Below are 25,467 nucleotides of genomic sequence, written 5' to 3' on the forward strand. Positions count from 1 at the left end.
ATATATACATTTTTAGTTAATAATAAGGATCGAGTCTTATCTGAGCTATAAAAACTTACTTATTTTGTAATTTTGAGTCACTATAATTATTTGCTTCTGCTGTTAGTTTGTACCGAGCAGCTGAAAAAAAAAAAAACAAGATTAGAAACGAATAAAACAAACCAAAAATAATGCATATAACAATCACTATTATTTGGGCATGTTGTCACAAAAGGTGTGCTAAATATACTTTGTGTCATAATTTTTTTTTTAGCCAAGACTTCAAGAAATGTGCCTATAAAGAAACTGACTTTCAAAAACAAACATGCTCTGAAAAATATAAACTAAAACTAGCTCCCCTGTATATTGATGTAATGGGTAATATGATATATCAAAAATGTTTGCTATTGGAAAACTGGTTGTTAAATATCAATTCAAATGTGATGTTTTATAAGGTTACTGATATGACTGGGGTATGACTGGTCATGATATACAATAGTTAGTTAAACTTTTTTATGAGGAAAATATTACTTTCCATATTTGTTGTGTAGCTGAATGCATTACTGAGTCTCAATATATGTAGTTTACCTCTTTTACTGATGCAAACATTGATGATAATGAAAATTATGACAATCACTAGAGACACCAGAATCATGGCCAGCAGTAATGTAATCCAGAAGTATGTACGCATTGACTCCATCTATGAAATGAAACAAAGAAAATGCTTTTTCTCGGTTTCTCTGACATCACCTCAACTGACTTTTGTTTTTTTAATATACTGAATTTCATTATTACTTTTGGCTCCAGCTACTTCTTTTCAGCTCAGGACAGTTTTCCAGTCAGCCATATTTCCTGAGTGGTGACTATGTCTATAAATGTTGTTTTATTTGTATTTATTTTTTCCTATTACTTTGAAAAAACAAGTAAAAATGATGGATCACCTGGTATACATTTGATACAATAGGCAACTCCCTGTAAATATAGTAATTTTCATATGCAATATTTCAGGAATAACTACTCAGTTCTATCATGCACACTGCACTCATCCTGGTGTGGCAGACATTTTACAGATTAGTAACTAACTTCCTGCATATTTATTTTTTTCACTGCACTGGCTTATTTTTACTCCACTAATTTTGAAACTACAGTACTCCAATAACATTTCTGATATTTTATCATTTTCATTGTCTTCAAGGAGCAGAACCAGAAAATAGACAATTATTCATGATTTCAATGGTTACTAAAAGGTTCAGCAAAAAAAAAAGTTTTTGTTTACATGCAATGTTTTACATGTCAAATGTTGCCCAAATATTATAACAGTTTTGAGTATTAAGATTAATATCTCAATATAGCATAATATACTGAAATATAATCCATTATACATTTAAAAGTAAAAGATAAATTAAGCACAATCTAAAATATACTTAATTTCTAATGTCAAATCTTACAATTTGCTCAAAGTTATAGTGTATATTTATACTGAATTGACTCCCATAATGGCTATTAACATTTTTTTTGTAAAGATGAAAATATTGAAAGAAAATGTAATTACCTTTATCCTGTGTAAAGAAGCCAATCAGAGTTGGGTGCGATTACAGATATGTCACAAAAAGCATGCTACTTTCTTGGAAGTTTAAATAATCTAGAATAAGTTACTTCATGCCTCTCTCCCCACCGCACACTACCGTGAAGCTATAAACTGAGGGTCTGAGTGACTCTGTAAATGTAAGTCAATTCTGCATCTGCTGCGGTTTTTAGAGTGATATAGAGTTCAGCCATAGAAAGAGAGAGAGAGAGAGAGAGAGAGGGGTTTGACGTAAAACAGAAGTAGCACTTCTGCTATTCTGCAGTGAACTGAGTCCAATGATTTATTATGCTCTCAGTTCTTAAGTGCCTACTTTCATTGCAAACAGATTTGAATAAAATGTAATGATATTCCAAGCAGGGCTGAAACCACTATATATTGTTTAGACCAGTGGTTCTCAACCTTTTTGATGCCAAGCACAACCTTTTTTGTAGGCGAATTTGCCATGGGACAGGACACTAGGACAGGACACCATCCAGGATAGCCAGAAATCCAGACCACCCCGATCATGCAGATTTACACTGTATAACATTAGGAAGATCAGACCCTTCCTATCTGAGCATGCTACACAACTACTTGTCCAGCCACTTGTTCTGTCTAGACTGGAATACTGTAATGCTCTTCTGGCAGGACGTCCTGCATGTACATTCAAACATCTGCAACTGATCCAGAACGCAGCTGTACGTTTGGTCTTTAACGAACCCAAGAGAGCGTACGTCACGTCTCTTTTCATCACTATGCGCTGGTTGCCAATGGTTTCTCGCATCAAATTCAAGGAATTAATGCTTGCCTAAAGAACAACCTCTGGCTCCAAACCCCCTGTCTACACACAGTACTTCAAGTCCATGTGCCCTCCAGAAGCCTAAAGGGATAGTTCGCACAAAAATGAAAATTCTCTCATCATTTACTCACCCTCATGTCGTCCCAAATGTGTATGACTTTCTTTCTTCAGCAGAACACAAATTGAGATTTTTAGAAGAAATTCTCAGCTCTGTAGGTCCATACAATGAAAGTCAATGGTGGCAAGAACTTTGGAGCTTCAAAAGTCACAGTAAGCATAAAAGTAATCCATAAGAATCCATGTCTTCTGAAGCGATATGATAGGTGTGTGAGGTCAATATTTTAGTCCATTTTTACTATAAATTATCCTCCCTGCTCAGTCAATCTCCACTTTAACTTTCACATTCTTCTTCTTGTGTTTTTGGTGATTCACATTCTTCGTGCATATCACCACCTACTGGCAGGGAGGAGAATTTATAGCAAAAATGTTCTTAAAGATTGATCTGTTTCTCACCCACACCTATCATATCACTTCTTAAGACATGGATTAAACCTCTGAAGTCTTATGTACTACTTATACGCTACCTTTATGTGTTTTCTGGAGCATAAATTTGGCACCCACTCACATGCATTGTATGAACCTACAGAGCCAAATATTCTTCTAACAGTCTTAATATGTGTTCAGCTGAAGAAAGAAATTCATGCACACCTGGGATGAAATGAGTGTGAGTGATGGATGAGAAAATGTATATGTAAAACAGTTAAACGATGGGCAAGGAGGAGGCGAGAACCGGCTTGTCAATATAAATAATAATTTAATGAAAACTCAAAAACACATAAACAAACACACATGACGGACATGCCCGTAATTCTCTCTCTCTCAAACAATCGTCACCGGCCGCCTTTATCCCTCGCGCGCCTCATCAGGCCGATTGGGGACCGGGCGCGCGATATTCCGACCCAGCCCCGCCCCCATCCGCTCCACATTCCTCCCGGCGTTATCTCAGGCCGGGGTGCCACCGGCATGACGTACATCCCCCCCATCCCTGGGGCGTCCCTCGCGTCCCGCGTGGTCATCCCCGCCTTCCTCGCCCTGGGAGGAGACAGGAGGGGAAAAACAACAACAAAATAGGTGAGGAAAAAGGCCAACACGGTGCGAAAGGGAGAGAGAGAGGAGAGAGAGAAAAAGCTCACTCACCGGTTCTCTGATGTACCGTCGCATGGTCCTCGAACACTCCTCCACACTCCGGGCGAACCGGAGTGAAACCGTCGACCCCCAGCGGGCAGAACGCGCCTCCGCTTTTCTGGCGGCAAATGGGGACACTCCTCCGCCCCTGGCAGTGGCTCTACCGCTCCGGGCGGTCTGAGAGTTTCTTCCCTCCTCCCCTCGTGGACGGCGGTCTTCCCTCGACCCCTCCGCGTCTCTGGGGACGGCAGGGCACTCCTCCGCCCCCGGCAGCGGCTCCCTCGCTCCGGGCGGTCGGGGTATCCAGTCCCCACTTGACCCGCGGACGACGGCTGTTCCCCGCATCCGGGCGGTCGGGCTACTCCGTCACCCGGCAGATGGCAGTGGCGCTCCCCTGGGTGGACGGCAGTGTCGAGGACTCTGCGACGGCCATCCCTCCTCCTTCCCGGGTTTTGGCACCAATGTAAAACAGTTAAACGATGGGCAAGGAGGAGGCGAGAACCGGCTTGTCAATATAAATAATAATTTAATGAAAACTCAAAAACACATAAACAAACACACATGACAGACATGCCTGTAATTCTCTCTCTCTCGAACAATCGTCACCGGCCGCCTTTATCCCTCGCTATTCCGACCCGGCCCCGCACCCATCCGCTCCACAGTATTTTTTTAGGTGAACTATCCCTCTAAGATCAGCAGGTGAGCGGCGCCTCAAATCTCACAGAGGGACAAAATCACTTTCCTGGACCTTCACTTCATCTGTTCTTTGCTAGTGGAATGACCTTCCAAACCCCACCCAAGCAGCTGATTCTCTAGCCACCTTCAAGAAACATCTAAAGACGCATTTCTGTCACGAGCACTTGACCCAGTCTTACTAATGCTCTACTATTTAAAAAAAATTATTGTTCATCACTGTCTCTAACCTTCCTCTCTACCTCTCTGTGCTTCTCTATGCAACTTGCAACTTTGTATTACAGCAGTTCTCGTATTACTGCCTCTTTAGGATGAATCAGTTCTATTGCACTACTAACTAGGTAAGTCGCTTTGGATAAAAATGTCTGCTAAATGAATACATGTAAATGAGGGTTCCCTCTGGAATTTCTTATGAGTTTTATAAAGTCAATCAAGGTGTAGATGGAGGACCCCCGGATCAAGACCCTGTCATGGCCAATCTCCAGACCTGAACCCCCTTGAAAACCTCTGGAATGTGATCAAGAGGAAGATGAATGGCCACAAGCCATCAAACAAATCTGAGCTGCTTGAATTTGTGCGCCAGGAGTGGCATAAAGTCACCCAACAGCAATGTGAAAGACTGGTAGAGAGCATGCCAAGACGCATGAAATCTTTGATTGTAAATCAAGGTTATTCCAACAAATATTGATTTCTGAACTCTTCCAAAGTTAAAACATCAGTATTGTGTTGTTTAAAAATTAATATGAACAGGTTTTCTTTGCATTACTAGAGGTCTAAAAACACTGCATCTTTTTCGTTATTCTGACCAGTTGTCATTTTCTGCAGATAAATGCTCTAAATGACAATATTTTGATTTGGATTTTGGGAGAAATCTTGTCAGTACTTTAAAGAATAAAACAAAAAATGTAAATTTTACACAAACACATAGTAAATCCAGAGAAACTGCAGCGGTTTCTTTTTCAGAGCTGTGAATATATATATATATATATATACAGGTGCGTGTCTGGGGGGATGCTGGGGGAGGCAGTGCCTCCCCTAGGATAAGCTCTGCCTCTCCTGAGAATTTGAGAAATAATCTGTCCATCTGTTGTTTTGAGTGTAGCCCCGAATGTATTTTGAATAGTTGACTGACAAATATGAAACCGGACAAAAGCCTATGTAAACCCCCGAAATCATAAATTGCCTTATTTCATTTTGCTTTGGCTTTGCACATACTGCATACAGCCTGTAAAAATAGACATAGGCATAATCTAGCCTATAGAATAAGTTCGTTTGCTGTCGGTAGCCTATGGGCGACTCCGTTTCTTCCTCTCTGTTGAATATGCAGCAGGTAGAGGAGGAGCTTGCACAGTCGTTGAAATCAACTAACGTTACTTAGTGGTGAGTTAAGGGCAATTAGTAGGAAAGACAGCAAAAATGAAGCAAATGAGGCTTTGGGGATTTTTCCGAAAGAAGTCAGTGGGTAAGAATTCACATTTGTTTTTGTCCTTAAAGTCTTAAGATCATCATCTAGCTGGCTTTCACCCACAGTAGGTTAAACCTCAAGAGTTGTAGCCTCTAACCACCTTGTTTAAAGTGACGCAGCTTGGTAGCTCCTAGTTGACGCAGTCGCCTCTCACGCCGGAGACCGCGGTTCGAGCTCCGTTCGGAGGGTACTTTTCTTGTTTATCAGGTGTTGTTTTCGCTAAGGATAATCAATACGCATTAACATAAAATGTATGTGTGACTTGTTTTGTGATATTAGTTTGTTGGAAATATACACTTTGATTTGATTAAACGGTTTTGTAGAGTGTAGCAAAGATGAGCAACAGACTGAGGAGCAGCAGCAGCTGTGCCAGAATCAGGCATGGAAACTGGTAACAATTAAGAAGTCACTTTACTTTAGAGAAAGTTAAAAGTGAAACATTGTTTATCTCAATGATCCTAATGAAAGGATTTTGACAGATGAATTATTCTCATAGAGATGATGAGAATTATATACAGTTCGATGCCATGGTGTGTCAATGAACTTGGACTAAAGTCATTCATGTATTGCTTTAACTTAGGATCTTATACATCATTTTGACTATTTATGTCAAAAAATACAAATTATTTATATTCAATATTTTTTTTACCTCACTTTACTCACTATAATATAACTCTTTTGGGATGACTTTATGTTAATGTACATGAAAATTCAAGAATCATGATAGATCTTAGGGCAATCCCACTGATCTGCTCTTCCCAATACATTTTCTTCAATGGTATTGGTCCACAATTTGACATATGTAGCACTTGATGAATTAGTTGTTTGAAGCTGATTTGCAATAAGTAATGTGCTTTATCTGTTCTTTTGCATCACAGATGATTCAGGGAGGAGAGAGGATGTTGAGGTCTGACACAACAAAAATCCAGTTTAAGCCCTATAGTCTAATAGGGGCCCTGTTGCCTATCTCTGGGTTCCTGGCTTAGAAAAATATATGCACTAAAACAGATTGTGTGTAGTATAGCTTAATTTTGCGCCGATTTTTTTCAATTGTTTATGTTGCCCCCCAAACATGATATCCTGGTAACCCCTCTGTATATATATCAGTGGCCACAACCTATCCTCATTAATATATCGGTAAAATAATACAGCTCCGCCCATTTGGTCCGCGCATGTGCAGTACGCATTATTTCTACAATGACGTTGCTCACTCTGTAGTAAGCAGTTCAACAGGGCGCTCCTTGGATACCTTAAGAGAGCCTCTTTTCTAAACTCTGCCCCGGGAAACCATGGCCGAGCAGGCCTCGGGGCCCTCCCGGCCACCTCAGTATGACGGTAAGGGTCTGTCTGCAGCAGGCGAGGGCTATTTTGTGGATGAATCTGTGCTGCGGCCTGCGGCCTGTGCGTCCACGGATTAGCCAGCAAACAGTCACCCGGCTTACAGATACACTTCTATCTGTCTGTCTGTTTATTAAACACGCGCTCACATTAGACTTCAATGCTTAAGCTATTTAATATATAACTTATATTTAAGTTTGATCTCTTGAAACAGAAAATGTGTTTATGGTCAACATGATGAAGTTGTGATCAGCATATCAGAATGAGCTTTATGGCCAAGTGTTCTCACGTACACAAGGATTTTTTTTGATGATAGGAGAAAAAGGTGCACACAGAACATTACAGTGAAACACAGTATATAAAACAAGGTAAGAGTATAAATAGACATACGCATAATAGGGTATATAACAGAATGGTGTATGTACAAGCGTAGGTGGTACTGTATGTGCAAGTTAGGTGTATGTACAGTTATTTAATTAAATATGTTTATTTACATATGTACATGATATATGTATTTGCATTGTGTCCTGGCACTCAGTGCTCTGTAGTGCTGTCCAGAGGGCAACAGTTCAAAGAGGGAGTGGGCAGGGTGTGTGGGGTCCAGAGTGATTCTGCCTGCACGTTTCCTCACTATGGAGATGTACAGGTATTGGAGGGTGGGCATGGGGGCAATAATCCTCTCAGCAGTCCTGACTGTCTGTTGTAGTTTCCTTCTCTCTGATTTGATGGCTAAACCGACATTCATAGATGTACACAGGACAGAGTCACTTTATGAATGAATGGATTGATTGATGGATAATAGACCTGTGATATCATGTCTTTATAACGTGTGACCTCACCTCTTTTTTTTTTTTTTGTGCCAATACTGTATGCACCTTTCCACAATCACTTTGGCATTTTAATATTTAACGTCATGTATGATTTTAACCTATGATTCAAATTGGATATTAATGAATTTTGGTTAGGGCTGTAGCAATGCACGAACTGCAACCAAAATCGCGATACAAACATCCACGATCCCATGTCGAACCGCGACACACGCCCCTCTCCAACCCCAGCAGCCTGCCATCAGTTACAGATTCAGCCCCTTGAGCTCTACACACACCTTCAATAAAATTCCACTACAACAAAATTCATTTTCTCATTTCACAGTAAACATTACATGTAAATCCTGAAATTAGTATTCTATTTAGTTAGTAAGTTAAGGTCTTCCAACTACATGTCATGTGACCACTTTTTCCAATCATGTGTCTAAGCCTGCAAAGTTGAGCTATTCAGTTATCTCAAAATGGCTAATAACCCTGAAATTACAGACCCTCCCGGCACATACCACTCAGTAGTATGGGAATATTTTGATTATCCAGTGGAGTATAGGGATGGCAATCGTGTCGTAGACAGAATTTGCAATAAGTGTTTCACAAAAATTCCTCAGGTGACAGGCAACACATCAAATTTGCACGCGCATATCAGAAGACATCATCCCGACATTGATCTAAGAGGTACACGGAAGAAATCTCAACATCAGCAGGTTACTCTTAGTTACCAGCCAACTCCGACCGTGCTGGCAGATGCGCACTCTAACACGGAGACGCTCTTCTCTCACCCCCGCTGTCTGCAGCTCGAGTGTCTGATAGAATCACAGATCACAGCTTTGCGATATGTCTTTATTTTATCCTTAATTAAAGTTCATATAATATGGGAACATGCCATGTAAATAAACACAAACTCCAAAACTGTAATTCTCGGTGCGGTCAAGAGCCGCTTCAGCCAGTTGCGGAAGAGTCGAAACTGGAAGAGGTATAAAGTTCTGCCAGTTGATGCGCACTCTAACACGGAGACGCTCTTCTCTCACCCCCGCTGTCTGCAGCTCGAGTGTCTGATAGAATCACAGATCACAGCTTTGCGATATGTCTTTATTTTATCCTTAATTAAAGTTCATATAATACATATAATACATATAAATGGGAACGTGCCATGTAAATAAACACAAACTCCAAAACTGTAATTCTCGGTGCGGTCAAGAGCCGCTTCAACCAGTTGCGGAAGAGTCGAAACTGGAAGAGGTATAAAGTTCCGCCAGTTGATGCGCACTCTAACACGAGACGCTCGGACAATTTCATTTGCGTGAAAATGTTTGTTCTTATTTATTGTTCTATTTTATTTAGGTGTAATTAACAAGTTTGCAGTAATGCAACGATATTATTTAATTTTGTGAAAATATTTTAATTTGAAAACACTGTGCATTTATAGTTGTTGTTGTTGCTAGTTTGTATGTTTGAGTTGAAAAATACACATTTCAGCATTATCAGTAATCTATTTGTGCATTTTCCTTGATAACCAAGCAAGTTGACTCATGATACCATTTGTTTATTATATTGCAATCGCATATCGCAATATTAACTTCAATAATCGCAATATGACATTTTCCCCAAATCTTGCAGCCCTAGTTAAAAACAATGGATTAAAAAATTTGCTCCGCGTGCTGGAACCAGATATGTAGTGCCAAGCCGACCGCATTTCACCCAAAACGTGTCGCCTAAACTTTATGACGAAGTAAAGGTTAAACTACAGGAGGAGTTGAATAATGCTAAATCCATTGTATGGACTACAGATGTGTGGACGTCCCATGCAACAGAAAGCTGCATGAACATTACCGCTCACTATATTATGGATAATTGGGTAATTTCAAATCCTGTTCTAAAAATTTTAAACTTACTTGAATTGTGTTTACGCTGAAATATTTTTATTGAGTTTTGTGTAATTCTAAAGAGTAATTGTCTCACAAAGAGAAAAGTTATTTACTTAGTTAATGGGTTACAGCACAGACAGCTGGCCTGTTACCTCAGCGTGTGGAAGAGAATTTAAAATAATTTGTTATTTATCGCTATTTATTTACCTTACATTGTTAGTTTGTCAACAGTTAATCTTGTTATTTAGTGTTCAAGTCAATCTAGGTAATTATGTTAACAAAAACATATCGCGGTATGAACCGAACTGTGGCTCAAAAATCGAGGTGTGAACCGAACCGTGGATTTTGTGTATCGTTACAGCCTTAATTTTGGTTATGGCATTAGAATCAGTTATGTCATGTTTTCATGTCTATGTAAACTGCTTTCATCCCGTTGAGCTACATTTTTGGTGTAGCCTTACTGCAGATAACACAGTCATCTTTAATCCCTGAAGGCTAATGGTTGCTTTGGGTGTAGTCATTTTTTGCAACTCTTACATAGACGTTTGCTGCATTTCACATGTGTGCATTTATATGGACACGTATTTAGGCCTAGTTAGAGGAAAGACCAAGACTGGGAATATATGATCCATTGGGTGTAGATTTGCTGGACATGCAGTAGCTTCTATGGTGTGTTACCTCCACAACAATTGGGGGAAACATTTTGTTTGTAGGATGTGGTTCTATTTTTGTGGTACTACTGGCACAGATTCAAATGAATTGGTCAACTTGCATAAAATCTGTGACTCTGATTCAAACAAGCATTGGTAGAAGTAACACAACCATGCTACTTCAGTAAAGACCAAACAATAAATAGTTTTCATTATAAATAATTTCCAATATATACAGTCAGGTCCATAAATATTGGGACATCGACACAATTTGAATCTTTTTGGCTCTATACACCACCACAATGGATTTGAAATGAAACGAACAAGATGTGCTTTAACTGCAGACTTTCAGCTTTAATTTGAGGGTATTTACATCCAAATCAGGTGAACGGTGTAGGAATTACAACAGTTTGTATATGTGCCTCCCGCTTTTTAAGGGACCAAAAGTAATGGGGCAGATTAACAATCATAAATCAAACTTTCACTTTTTAATACTTGGTTGCAAATCCTTTGCAGTCAATTACAGCCTGAAGTCTGGAACGCATAGACATCACCAGACACTGGGTTTCATCCCTGGTGATGCTCTGCCAGGCCTCTACTGCAACTGTCTTCAGTTCCTGCTTGTTCTTGGGGCATTTCCCTTCAGTATTGTCTTCAGCAAGTGAAATGCATGCTCAATCGGATTCAGGTCAGGTGATTGACTTGGCCATTGCATAACATTCCACTTCTTTCCCTTAAAAAACTCTTTGGTTGCTTTCGCAGTATGCTTCGGGTCATTTTCCATCTGTACTGTGAAGTGCCGTCCAATGAGTTCTGAAGCATTTGGCTGAATATGAGCAGATAATATTGCCCGAAACGCTTCAGAATTCATCCTGCTGCTTTTGTCAGCAGTCACATCATCAATAAATACAAGAGAACCAGTTCCATTGGCAGCCATACATGCCCACGCCATGACACTACCACCACCATGCTTCACTGATGAGATGGTATGCTTTGGATCATGAGCAGTTCCTTTCCTTCTCCATACTCTTCTCTTCCCATCACGCTGGTACAAGTTGATATTTGTCTCATCTGTCCATAGGATGATGTTCCAGAACTGTGAAGGCTTTTTTTAGATGTGGTTTGGAAAACTCTAATCTGGCCTTCCTTGTTTTGAGGCTCACCAATGGTTTACATCTTGTGGTGAACCCTCTGTATTCACTCTGGTGAAGTCTTCTCTTGATTGTTGACTTTGACACACATACACCTACCTCCTGGAGAGTGTTCTTGATCTGGCCAACTGTTGTGAAGGGTGTTTTCTTCACCAGGGAAAGAATTCGTCGGTCATCCACCATAGTTGTTTTCCGTGGTCTTCCGGGTCTTTTGGTGTTGCTGAACTCACCGGTGCGTTCTTTCTTTTTAAAAATGTTCCAAACAGTTGATTTGGCCACACCTAATGTTTTTGCTATCTCTCTGATGGGTTTGTTTAGATTTTTCAGCCTAATGATGGCTTGCTTCACGGATAGTAACAGCTCTTTGGATCTCATATTGAGAGTTGATAGCAACAGATTCCAAATGCAAATAGCACACTTGAAATGAACTCTGGACCTTTTATCTGCTCCTTGTAAATGGGATAATGAGGGAATAACACACACCTGGCCATAGAACAGCTGAGCAGCCAATTGTCCCATTACTTTTGGTTCCTTAAAAAGTGGGAGGCACATATACAAACTGTTGTAATTCCTACACCGTTCACCTGATTTGGATGTAAATACACTCAAATTAAAGCTGAAAGTCTGCAGTTAAAGCACATCTTATTCGTTTCATTTCAAATCCATTGTGGTGGTGTATAGAGCCAAAAAGATTCAAATTGTGTTGATGTCCCAATATTTATGGACCTGACTGTAGATGAAAGTTCTCTGACATCACACCGCAGGAAATTGCGCTTCCGGGTTCATTTGAGCAGCAGATTTCAATGGTGAAAATAGGCAGCACCGCAGTTTTAATCATCTTAAAAGCATTATAGATCTTAATCATGTCTGATAATGTTAATAACATTTATTATAAAGGAATATCTGTGTTTTACAGTGAAGAAATTATGTGGATTCTCTCAGAAATATTGGCAAAACAAGTTTAAACTTGATTCAATGAGCCTGTGTGATTATGTTGGACATGAAACAGGTTGATGAGTACACATCCTCACATGTTTAACACACTTCTAAATCCTAAGAATTTTGAACTTTGTAGTGGTCGACCAATATATCTGGAACGTTTTTGCAAAGAAGAGTGGGAAAAAATTCCCAAGTCAAGATGTGCCAAGCTAATAGACTCTTATCCAAACAAACTGAGTGCTGTAATAATATAAAAGGGTGCTTCAACTAAGTATTAGTTCAGGGATGTGCACACTTATGCAGTTAGAATAACCTTAGTTTTTAATTTTTATATTTTTTCTCTGAAATGTGTCACTTTGGTTTTCTCTGGCTCGTTTTCTCTGGCTCATTTTCTCATAGGTTGTAGTTTTTACATTAAAGGTGCAAAAATTCTGATATGATTTATCTTTGTTTAATTTTTTACTAAACAAAAACCTGCAGTTTTAACAGGGGTTTGTAGACTGTTTATATCCACTGTAGATGTGAGTGAACGACTGTGTGATGCTCATGTGATGTGATCTTCTTGCAGGGGTTCTTCAGCAGCATGCGGCCGCGCAGGAGCAGGACCGAGCAGACTTCCTGAAGCTGAAACAGCAGCTGGAAATTGAGTTCAACCAGAAGAGGGCCAAATTTAAGGAGCTCTATCTATCTAAAGAAGGTGACATTTCATTCACAATATGTGTTGATGGACCAGCAAATTTTGTTCACACAGCAGGGAAGATCCGATTTCTTTTTTTAAACTGACTGTTCAAACTGCAAGTTATTTGTGGCCAGATCTGATTTTGTTTTTCTGTTCAGACTGCTGCTGCGTTTGCTTGCACATCCACATTAGTTGTCATAGTAATGATGCAAACTTACTGAGGTTCACCATGCATGAGAGTTTAGCAATGGATGTTTTGCCATTGATTATATATTTCATGAGGGTTATGTTGTATCCAAACTAGACTTGCCATGATATCATAATTTTCTCACCAGTGCTGTGTTCACGTTCAAACAGACTAACACCGGTATTACCGCTGGTTGGACGCCAAGTGGTACTATGGGATAATTTTCGTTAAACAATAGCCTTCACAATAATGCAAGGCAGATTGATTTCAAACTTTGAACTTTATTTTGTATTTATTTAAACTAATAATTCAAATGAAACTAAAAAAAAAAAAACAGAACAATTAAAATGTGTGTTGTTCAATTTTTTGAAAGATGGCTTTTCAACAGTTGGGCAACATCTCTTTGGCAATTAACCAATTTCATCTGTGCATTCTTTCCATCATGGGCTACCGGTCGGGTATTTCATTGTCCAGGCAAATACATCACTTATTGTGGTTGTTGCGGGTTTAATATTTGTGTTTAATTACCTTTCACAATATTTTTAGAATAAAACAAAACACAATATTCAATGACATTTTTATTGATATTGGGAGTTCCATTCCTAATGTTGACCCCTATAATATGAACCCATTCGGCACAGACAACAGCTTAAAATACTTGAGAGGTGGTAAATGCAATGTTTGTTGCTGCTAGGGTTGACAACTGTCCTGTTGCAGCCAGGATGTCCTATATTTTGACAAATTCTGAAATGCCTATTGTCCTGTATTTTAGCTGCAGCAACATTTTCTTTATTGAAGGCTTAGTGTCCCATTTTGAAGCAGAAAAATGCTCAGTTGGATTGCGAGAGGCTTGAAGGGGACCCGCTTTGAAGTGCTCAAAATGTTCAAGCGTCCCTCATTTCAATTTCAATACCTTATCTTGTTGTGGTGGCTCGAAATGTTTGTGGGCCTTGTCACAAAACCTGATGTAACAACTAGTGGTTGAGCAATATATCACGGAGAGGCCAATTTTTTAATTATCGGCAGATAATTTCCTTGTTTGGTCAGTCTGTTTCTCAAGCCACAAGGATGCAGAGAATTGCCTTTATACATGTGATATAAAGGCAAATATCAATAAAAATGATTTCATATACTGTCTGAAAATATTAAGATATTTCATTTTAAACCAGAATGTGGTGTTTTTGTCCTGTTCAGACTACAAAGACCTAAACGGATTTGAGTCGGATTGGCCAAAAAAAAAAATCAGATTTCGTTCTGCCTGTTTGAACAGCCTTAGATATTCATTACAAATTCCACAAGCTATTTCAAAGATATAGCCTGTTTCTAAGACATAATGTTTGCCTAGTGTATGGTTTTAAAGTGAAAACAAATACTTTGTTTTATTCCTGATACAGAATACTGAACAACAATCAAACATTTCAGTAGCTTTCATGGGTCTTTAGTTTATAAGCTCTGTTTAAACCTTGTACATCCATCTCAGGCAATTCGATCACAAGTTGACAGCACTAAACAAAGGTCCAAACATGGTCCAATGCGTCTTGTGGTTCTGATCAATCAAAAGCATGTGTAGGCATGTAGCCACATTGCATTTGTTGTGTGAATGTTAATTTGTCCTGATGCACCTTATACAGTGTCAAAGGACCACCTATTTATGTAATGTGTTATAAATTTGATGGCCTGGAATGGCTTCATAAGAAGACAATCATCAAAAAATCCACATATACACTGGTGGTCAAAAGTATTGGAAGGAAATTGGTACTTCAATTCACCAAAGTGGCATTCAACTGATCGCAAAGTATTGTCACAAAGTATAGTATAGTAAAACATTGTGACTATATTGAAAATTATTATTATTAATGTTTTAAATAACTGTTTTACATTTTGTGCAAATGATTATAATTTTGTGTTACTGAAGTATTCAGTATACTTGTATACTGTCGCTTTTACACTTCCAAAGTAAATTTTGGGTGAACTAGCCAAAAACAAAAACAAATTCTCAAACTCATCAGTCTATTGCTTTTTGTTTGTGAGAGATTAAGGCTATCAAACAGGATCTAACCAGAATGGAGAGTTAAGTGGACAGTCCAAAAGCACAACAACAAGAAGACAAGACCATCAGAGTCTCTAGTTTGAGAAACAGACCCCTAACAGGTCTTAAATTGGCAGCTTCAGTGACTAGTACATGACAAACACCAGTTTTATCTGCACCAGTGAAGAGAAGACTCTGGGCGGCTGGCATTTTATTATTATTTTTAAAAAGACACTTGCAAATAAGAAGAAAAGTGTAGAATAACTAAAACAATTGAGTAGTAAATGATTAGAAATGAGAATCATGGATTGATGAGTCTATGTTTGAGGTGTTGGGCTGTTGTTGGAAAACTTTGATCTTTAAAAAATGTTGTTTTGGTCATACAAACCAGTTGTTCTTTTGGGAATTGCTACATATAGCATGAAATGAAACTTCACCTGAATATCTTATTAAACTGACAGCTTGAGTGCCGTTGTTGCAAGTGAAGGATTGTTTCAAGAATACAGCATTTATTTAAACAAAATGTCATTTGTATTATTAGAAATGTCTTTATTGTAATTCTTGATCAAATTGAAGCATCACTGGTGAATAAAAGTATATATTTTCTTTCTAAAACATACAAACTTCAAAGTGATTCCAAACATTTGAACAGTAGTGTACTACCAGTCAAAAGAGTAGACACACTTGATTGACTTAACTGTGTATGCATCACAGGTGGATACTTTGAAGAATCTGAAATATAAGATAGTTTTAAAAAAAATTGTCACTGGATGATTAACATTCTTTTTGTGTTATTTAATCGTTTTGACATTACTATTATATTAAAATGTAGAGAAGAAGAATAATCCTTCTTTCATTTCCTTCACATTAATGCCTGTGTTCTCTCAGAGGAGCTGAAGAGGCAGGCTGCTGCACTGGAGAAGGCCCAGGTAGAGCTGAGCAGGGTGCAGGACCAGCTGGACGAGGCTAAAGCTGAGATGGAGACCATCAAAGCAGTGGCCACTGTCTCAGAGAGCACCAAGCAGGAGGCCATTGACCAGGTCAAACAACTATGGCAGGAGGAGGTGGCGTCACTGCAGGCTATTATGAAAGGTGAACTAATTTCTCCATGTGTACTGTGCATGCTACGTGTTAGATGTAGGCTACACTACTTATGGATAGATTAAGACATTTTCTTAGTAATAAGTTAATGTAATAAACTGCATTTAGAAATGACCGTGAAGTGATGACAAGTTTCTCCCTTATTTACAAGTGTTTATCTAACTTTGTTATATTTCTATGGCATTTAAACACTGCTGCGAAGTTGTTTCATATAAAGCTGCACAGTGAATTTGGCATCTTTCTTCTGACTGCCATTATCCACTTCTTTCCTCTTTTGAAATCGCATTTGGAGCAAATGGAACGCAAAATTAATATTTGCTTTGTTCACCCATTCGCTGCTCTATAAGTTTACCCCACTAGGGAGTTTTCCATGTTCCAAATGTGAAAAGGGTCTATAGGATGGTTTAGCATTGAGGTAGACCGATATATTGGTTTTACCGATACTACAAATGACAAATGATTAACAACCTGGAACTGATGATGCTCAAAACAGTGGAAATGATTGTGAACACCCCAACATTGACCCTGCTCACCATTCTGAACAGCACTGTGGCAGCAGTGGAGTATTCAGGTTCCGTGGTAGGGTTGCACCAGTTGTGCATAATGTCTCACGTAAGTTGGGATGTAAAGTTCACAGTAAGGGCTTAGTAACTTCTAGATAGATAGTTTTTAACAAAGTCAGTGCTTAATTTGTTTGCACCACCTGTTCTTAAGGCTTAACTAAAAGGTCATAAAGCGAAAAAATTGAAAATGAAGTTCAATTTGATCTTGTTACGGATGATGTTCAAACCTTGTTTGCTCATGTAACTGTCAGCTGTAATAAATTATATCTCCATTAAAATACGATGCATAATAAAAGTAGATTCAATCACTCATATTTGAGTGTAAATAGAAATATATATATATATATAGGAACAGCTTAAAAGTACGTTTTTGTTTTCCTCATAAATGTAAACGAGTGTAAATGTCAACATCATACTGTATGTTGAAATGATTGATGCCTGTCACGCAAAACACGTGCTCATTGATGGCATAAAATATCAGTCTGCTTTATTATTCCATCCATTACTCCTGGTTTAGTTCATGCATAAGTTTACGTCCTACCTAAGTTTAATGGTGTAACGCTCAAATATTTAGTACTGCGTAAATTGTGACTTAGTGTTCATTTACGCCACAAATAGGCTAAGTTGTATCTTACGCATAGCTGGTGCAACCGGCCCCTGGACACTACCATCTTACAGGACCGTGGGAGACCCACATAGACTAAATTTTGAAAAAGGCCCAGCAGAGGTTGTACTTCCTTTGCCAGTTGAAGAAGTTCAACCTGCCACATGTGCTGCTGATACAGTTCTACTCAGCAGTCATTTGTGGCTTTTCCACTGCACGGTACAACTTGACTTGACTCTGCTTGCTTTTTGGGGGTTTTCCCACTGTGGTTATTACTTGGTCATTTTTTTTGTACCACTTTGATCGAGGTTCCAAGCGATCCGAGCCGATACTAAATGTGACGTCAAAACCCTGCAGATCACTGATTGGTCGGAGTGAATCGTCACTACCAACGTCACTGGATTTGCCACACGGGATATCAACCCACTAGATTTTCACGCAACTTTTGAATTGTAAAAAGAAATGGCTGTGCTCAAAACCACGCCGTGGTCCATAAACAAGGTGCAAACGTTCCTCTCGTTAGTGACTAACGAAACTACGCGAAACGAAAAAGTCTTTCAGGAAGTGTCTCAGCTTTTGGCTGCACACGGCTACCACTAGACCTACCAACAGTGTAGGGAAAAGTTAAAAAGAACTTAAAAGTGTCAATAGAACCATCAAGGAAAAGTGGAAGTGGTTTGACCAAATTGACGCTATCTTTACCGGCGAACAGTGGGAGGGAGAGTGCCCTGAACTCAGCCACGACGTTGTTGGAATCCACGACGGAGGATGATACGTTAACTTTATACTCTTCTTGAAAGCGTCACTTTTAGTTGACCAGCTACTGGAAAACTTCTAAAACAACCAGGCCAATTTAACTGTTACACATTTGTAAAATCACTATGCAACAACTGCTTTATGCAGCACAACAGCTAGCGATCGTGTTATTGTTTATGGTCAGTAATGTTTATCGCGTTTAAGATGATGTCACTGCAGTAGAGGTGGCGCAACTATGACAATCAGCCTATAATCCCACCCACGTTGAGGCGGCACTAAACAGCAGTGGAAAAGCAAGATCAGAAAAGTAAAGCAAGCAGAGTCGAGTCGTCATGCAGTGGAAAATTGCCAATTGAGTCTGTCCTCTGCACTTCAGTAACTGTCTGGTTTGGTGCAGCTACGAAATCGGATATCAGACAGTTCATCAGACAGAAGACAGTTTGGACTGCTGAGAGGATTATTGGTTTCCCCCACTTCAAGAACTGTACAATTCCAGAGTTCGGAAAAAGGCTGGAAAAAATCATTCTAGAACCCACTCACCCTGCCCACTACCGTTTTTAACTGTTGCCTTCTGGAAGACACTACAGAGCTCAGCACCAGAACCGTCAGGCACAGTAACTGTTTTTTCCCTCAGGCTATCAACTCATGAACGGTTCAAAGTGCCCCATTGAGCAATAATTAATGTGTAATTCACAGTTTAGTCTATTTATTTTTATCCACCATACCACACTCCTCATGCCACACATTCCCTTGCTTCTGTATATAACAGATTTGTATTTGTAAATTGTACATATACACTCACCTAAAGGATTATTAGGAACACCTGTTCAATTTCTCATTAATGCAATTATCTAATCAACCAATCACATGGCAGTTGCTTCAATGCCTTTAGGGGTGTGGTCCTGGTCAAGACAATCTCCTGAACTCCAAACTGAATGTCAGAATGGGAAAGAAAGGTGATTTAAGCAATTTTGAGCGTGACATGGTTGTTGGTACCAGAAGGGCCGGTCTGAGTATTTCACAGTCTGCTCAGTTACTGGGATTTTCACGCACAACCATTTCTAGGGTTTACAAAGAATGGTGTGAAAAGGGAAAAACATCCAGTATGCGGCAGTCCTGTGGGCGAAAATGCCTTGTTGATGCTAGAGGTCAGAGGAGAATGGGCCGACTGATTCAAGCTGATAGAAGAGCAACTTTGCCTGAAATAACCACTCGTTACAACCGAGGTATGCAGCAAAGCATTTGTGAAGCCACAACACGCACAACCTTGAGGCGGATGGGCTACAACAGCAGAAGACCCCACCGGGTACCACTCATCTCCACTACAAATAGGAAAAAGAGGCTACAATTTGCAAGAGCTCATCAGAATTGGACAGTTGAAGACTTGAAAAATGTTGCCTGGTCTGATGAGTCTCGATTTCTGTTGAGACATTCAGATGGTAGAGTCAGAATTTGGCGTAAACAGAATGAGAACATGGATCCATCATGCCTTGTTACCACTGTGCAGGCTGGTGGTGGTGGTGTAATGGTGTGGGGGATGTTTTCTTGACACACTTTAGGCCCCTTAGTGCCAATTGGGCATCGTTTAAATTCCACGGCCTACCTGAGCATTGTTTCTGACCATGTCCATCCCTTTATGGCCACCATGTACCCATCCTCTGATGGCTACTTCCAGCAGGATAATGCACCATGTCACAAAGCTCGAATCATTTCAAATTGGTTTCTTGAACATGACAATGAGTTCACTGTACTAAAATGGCCCCCACAGTCACCAGATCTCAACCCAATAGAGCATCTTTTGAATGTGGTGGAACGGGAGCTTCGTTCCCTGGATGTGCATCCCACAAATCTCCATCAACTGCAAGATGCTATCCTATCAATATGGGCCAACATTTCTAAAGAATGCTTTCAGCACCTTGTTGAATCAATGCCACGTAGAATTAAGGCAGATCTGAAGGCGAAAGGGGGTCAAACACAGTATTAGTATGTGTTCCTAATAATCCTTTAGGTGAGTGTATTTGTCCTATTGTGTATTTCTATACATACTTTATTTTCTATTAACTTTTTATTTGATTCTATTTTTTTTTATTATGGTCTTGGTCTTGTTGTTGTGCTCTGGAAGCTTCTTTCACCAAGACAGATTCCTTGTATTTGTAAGCATACTTGCCAATAAAACTCATTCTGATTCTGAAGTTACTTTCTAAAACACTTTTTCGCTTCATGACAATGTTTAATGTCTATATTTCTTGTTCATAGTTACATACAAGTCTCATACTCAGTACCTCACATTTCTGCTTCCCAAGGACTCGTTACGGGACCATAATTAATTCTACATAATGTATTAGAAATAAGCATAACCCCATAATGTAATTAAATTAATTGAAAGTCAGTATCTGTAATGTGATTACAAGAATTTAAAATGTAATGCATTGCACTACTTTTTGTCAAATTAGATTACATTAAATAATTACTTGTACTTGGATTACACCCAACACTGCCAATTAATCAGTTATCTGCATTTTTACCTCCATAGTTATCGGTATATGCAGAGTTGACTAGATCGACCTCTAGTTGAGCAAATTGTTTATCCTGATTTGCATTATCAGATGCAGACCATGAGGTGAAGGTGCAGTTCCATCAGAAGTTGGAGCAGGAGCGTGCTCAGTGGGCTCAGTACCGTGAGGCAATGGAGAGAGAGGTGGCAGAGCTCCGCCACCGTCTCTCTGTAGGACAGGAGGAGGAGAATTTAGAGAATGATATGAAAAAGGTATGTTTCTTTTTTTTTTTTTTTTTTTTTTTGGTCATCGTGATACATGCAACTAATTTCTTAGTGCTTGTTTTGGCCCACTTAGACCAACCTTAAATCCCAACTTTAATTCAGATGCAGTTTAAATAAAGAGTCAACCTCTGTAAATCATGTACCTTTTTAACTTAAATTGTTAGTTCATGTTTCTTGCACCAAAACAGGCATAATAGATTTTTTCATTACCCTTTTGAACTCTCTCTGATCCTTAGATTTTAATGAGTTCTTTTTTGCTACTGTAAGACATTTATGTTAACACCTTCACATGTAAAATGAAAAACAGTGTGTTTTACCACACTGTTATTCAATAAATGAACACGAGGAACAATGTTATTTCATTGTTTTCATGTATTGGCACCATTATACGATTACGTAGTAATTAACAACAATATTTACCTTCATTATATTTGTATTAAAACATTTTTATATGTGCAAAAATGCCACAGACACTTTGTTGAACATTTTTGACACTCATTTAACCAGAGTTTTGAATAGAATGAGTGAAACCGACTATTTGAAATAATTCCTTGAAATGAATTAAACTTATGAACTTAAATGCCATTCTTGCTATTTAAGATAATATATGCCATTAAAACATCAGTTCTCATACTCATCAGTCAAGGAGCTATTGCGAAATGTGTAATGACACAGTCTTTTGGAAAATTAATGACCAAATATCATCATGGATAAAATCATTGCAATATTCACAGTGTAACTTAATCCTATATTGCCAGCACTTTATTAGGGACACTATGGTTCTTCTGTTATTGTAGCCCATCTGCCTCAAGGTTCGACATGTCGTGCATTCTGAGATGCTTTTCTTCTCACCACAATTGTACAGAGTGGTTATTTTAGCTACCGTATACTTTATATAGCTCGAACCAGTCTGGCCATTTTCCGTTAACCTTTTCAACAAGGCCTTTTTTGTTTGTTTTAGGGACCATTCTAAGTAAACTCTAGAAAATGTTGTGCGTGAAAATCCCTGGAGATCAGCAGTAACAAGAAATACTCAATCCAGCCCATCTAGCACCAACAATCATGACATGGTCTAAATAAAAAATTTTCCCCATTCTGATGGTTGATGTGAACATTAACTGAATCTCCTGACCTGCATGATTTTATGCAGTCACTATTAACACATGATTGGCTGCTTTGATAATCGAATGAGTAATTAGGTGTTCCTAATAAAGTGCTCAGTGAGTGTGCTCATAAATATCGCCAAGCTCTAGTACAGATTATAATTTGTTTGCTTGTTTGTTTCTTTTAACTAAGTTTCTGTTTATTGTGTTAATCTAGGCTCAGGAGGATGCAGAGAAACTGCGTTCAGTAGTGATGCCAATGGAGAGTGAGATTGCAGCTCTGAAGGCCAAACTGTCAAGTTCAGAAAATCGGGTTAAGGATTTGGAGGCAGCTAAGGTTAGAAAAAGCTAAAAAAGCAGAACTGAGAGCCAGACTATTCTGAACAAATGTATTATTAGATATGACACATTTCTGTCTCATTTTGTTGCTTGTGGGCACCAAGCATAAACTCAAGAATGGCCAAATTAATACATATTACATCTGCATTACACACACACACACACACACACACACGCATGTCCTGAGTTGCTCTTTAATTTTGTCACTTTATAACTGTCTGCTACCTCAATAACTGCTATGTGCATAGAACACTCTCATAGTATGTTATGTTTACATTTGGCATTTTTAGAAACTGTCATCTTTTGCACTACTGTGTACTGGTTGGCGCTGCACTGTCCCATACTGTGTCTATTGTCCTGTTCATTGTTTGTAATTTATTGTACTGTCCCGTACTTTTTGCACACATTTGCTCATGCACTTTATATACAGGTGAAACTCGAAAAATTAGAATATCGTGCAAAAGTTCATTAATTTCAGTAATTCAACTTAAAAGGTGAAACTAATATATCATGTAGACTCATTACAAGGAAAGTAAGATATTTCAAGCCTTTTTTTTGATATAATTTTGATGATTATGGCTTACAGCTTATGAAAACCCCAAATTCAAACTCTCAGAAAATTAGAATATTACATGAAATCAATAAAAAAAAAGGATTTTAAATACAGAAATGTCGGCCCTCTGAAAAGTATAATCATGCATATGTACTCAGTACTTGGTTTGGGCCCCTTTTGCATTAATTACTGCCTCAATGCGGCGTGGCATGGATGCTATCAGCCTGTGGCACTGCTGAGCTGTTATGGAAGACCAAGATGCTTCAATAGCGGCCTTCAGCTCTTCTGCATTGTTTGGTCTCATGTCTCTCATCTTTCTCTTAGCAATGCCCCATAGATTCTCTATGGGGTTCAGGTCAGGCGAGTTTGCTGGCCAATCAAGCACAGTAATACCATGGTCATTGAACCAGGTTTTGGTACTTTTGGCAGTGTGGGCAGGTGCCAAGTCCTGCTGGAAAATGAAGTCAGCATCTCCATAAAGCTTGTCTGCTGAAGGAAGCATGAAGTGCTCTAAAATGTCCCGTAGACGGCTGCGTTGACTCTGGACTTAATAAAGCACAGTGGACCAACACCAGCCAATGACATGGCTCCCCAAACCAACACAGACTGTGGAAACTTCACACTGGACTTCAAGCATCTTGGATTGTGTGCCTCTCCATTCTTCCTCCAGACTCTGGGACCTTGGTTTCCAAATGAGATGCAAAATTTGCTCTCATCAGAAAAGAGGACTTTGGACCACTGAGCAACAGACCAGTTCTTTTTTTCTTTAGCCCAGGTAAGACGTTTGACATTTGAAGCCCATGTCCAGGACCCGTCTGTGTGTGGTGGCTCTTGATGCAGTAACTCCAGCCTCAGTCCACTCCTTGTGAAGCTCCCCACACATTTGAATGGCCTTTTCCTGACAATCCTCTCCAGGCTACGGTCATCCCTGCTGCTTGTGCACCTTTTTCTTCCACACTTTTCCCTTCCACTTAACTTTCTATTAATGTGCTTTGATACAGCACTTTGAGAACATCCAACTTCTTTTGCAATTACCTTTTGAGGCTTTCCCTCCTTGTGGAGGGTGTCAATGATGGTTTTCTGCACAACTGTCAGGTCAGCAGTCTTCCCCATGATTGTGAATTCAACTGAACCAGACTGAGAGACCATTTAAAGGCTCAGGAACCCTTTGCAGGTGTTTAGCTGATTAGAGTGTGACACTTTGAGCCTACAATACTGAACCATTTCACAATATTCTAATTTTCTGAGATTCTGAATTTGGGGTTTTCATAAGCTGTAAGCCATAATCATCAAAATTATATCAAATAAAGGCTTGAAATATCTTACTTTGCTTGTAATGAGTCTATATAATATATTAGTTTCACCTTTTAAGTTGAATTACTGAAATTATTGAACTTTTGCACGATATTCTAATTTTTCGAGTTTCACCTGTAGGTATGTTAATTAGTCTGTGTAGTCTCATGTGGTTCTGGGTTTGTCCTATGTTGTTTTATGTAGCCCCATGGAGGAACGTTGTCTCGTTTCGCTGTGTACATGGTTGAAACGACAATAAAAACCACTTGACTTGATTAAACTTAAGGTCTACAGATAGGGAATTTTGCAGATACCAATAACTAAGGCGGTGGAAAAGGCAGGTGTGACAGGGCAGAGGGTGGCTAATCAGGCTAATCAATCCTCAGAGAGGGATAAAGGCCAACTGGAAGCTGCTGCGGGCGCAATGGCGCTTTTGGGGTGGCCGGTGGATTCACCAACTGACATTCACGGCACGCTGCACACCACTTGCGAACGTCCTCGTGAATGCCCGGCCAGAGGAAACGGGCCAGTATATGGTTCAAAGACTTTTTGTGACCTAAGTGGCCAGCCATTGGATTATAGTGAGCCGCCTGGAAGAGTGTTTCCCGACGGCTCTTCGGTACTAACAGCTGAGTTGTAGTCTCTTTGGTTTGAGTGTCCATAAATCTCTCCCTCTCTCGCACTGCAGCTTCCAGTCGGCCTTTTATCCCTCTCTGAGGCTTGATTAGCCTGATTAGGGGCTAGTTGTGCAGAATCACGACCCGGCCCCGCCCGGGTCATGGGGTGGGGGCATGATTCCGCACACCCAGTCCCAATCAGGCTAATCAAGCCTCAGAGAGGGATAAAGGCCGACTGGAAGCTGCAGTGCGAGAGAGGGAGAGATTTACGGACAGCTGTCTGTCACCTTTGTGTGTTTGTCTTTTTGTTTGAGTTTTATCATGTCAGTTCTTACCTCCTCCTTTCCATTATCCCTTTACAGTACTTTTTAAAGTAGTTTTAAAATTGTATATTTTACTTAAGTACATT

At 39.4% G+C, this 25,467-nt stretch overlaps 1 protein-coding gene across 2 annotated transcripts in view; it reads left to right on the plus strand.

Annotated features, from left to right (window-relative positions):
- The first annotated feature begins 6,880 nt into the window (after positions 1–6,880).
- Positions 6,881–25,467, plus strand: part of rabep1 (rabaptin, RAB GTPase binding effector protein 1) — a 39,842-nt gene continuing 21,255 nt past the window's right edge. For both annotated transcript variants that reach the window (XM_052111359.1, XM_052111368.1), the window contains exons 1-5: positions 6,881–7,023; positions 13,024–13,152; positions 16,239–16,442; positions 20,981–21,141; positions 22,474–22,593. In XM_052111359.1, coding sequence (XP_051967319.1) covers positions 6,978–7,023; positions 13,024–13,152; positions 16,239–16,442; positions 20,981–21,141; positions 22,474–22,593 — 660 coding nt within the window. In that variant the 5' untranslated portion in view covers positions 6,881–6,977. The remainder of the gene's footprint in view (positions 7,024–13,023; positions 13,153–16,238; positions 16,443–20,980; positions 21,142–22,473; positions 22,594–25,467) is intronic.

Source organism: Xyrauchen texanus, chromosome 3, assembly GCF_025860055.1.
Source record: "Xyrauchen texanus isolate HMW12.3.18 chromosome 3, RBS_HiC_50CHRs, whole genome shotgun sequence".
Classification (NCBI taxonomy): domain Eukaryota; kingdom Metazoa; phylum Chordata; class Actinopteri; order Cypriniformes; family Catostomidae; genus Xyrauchen; species Xyrauchen texanus.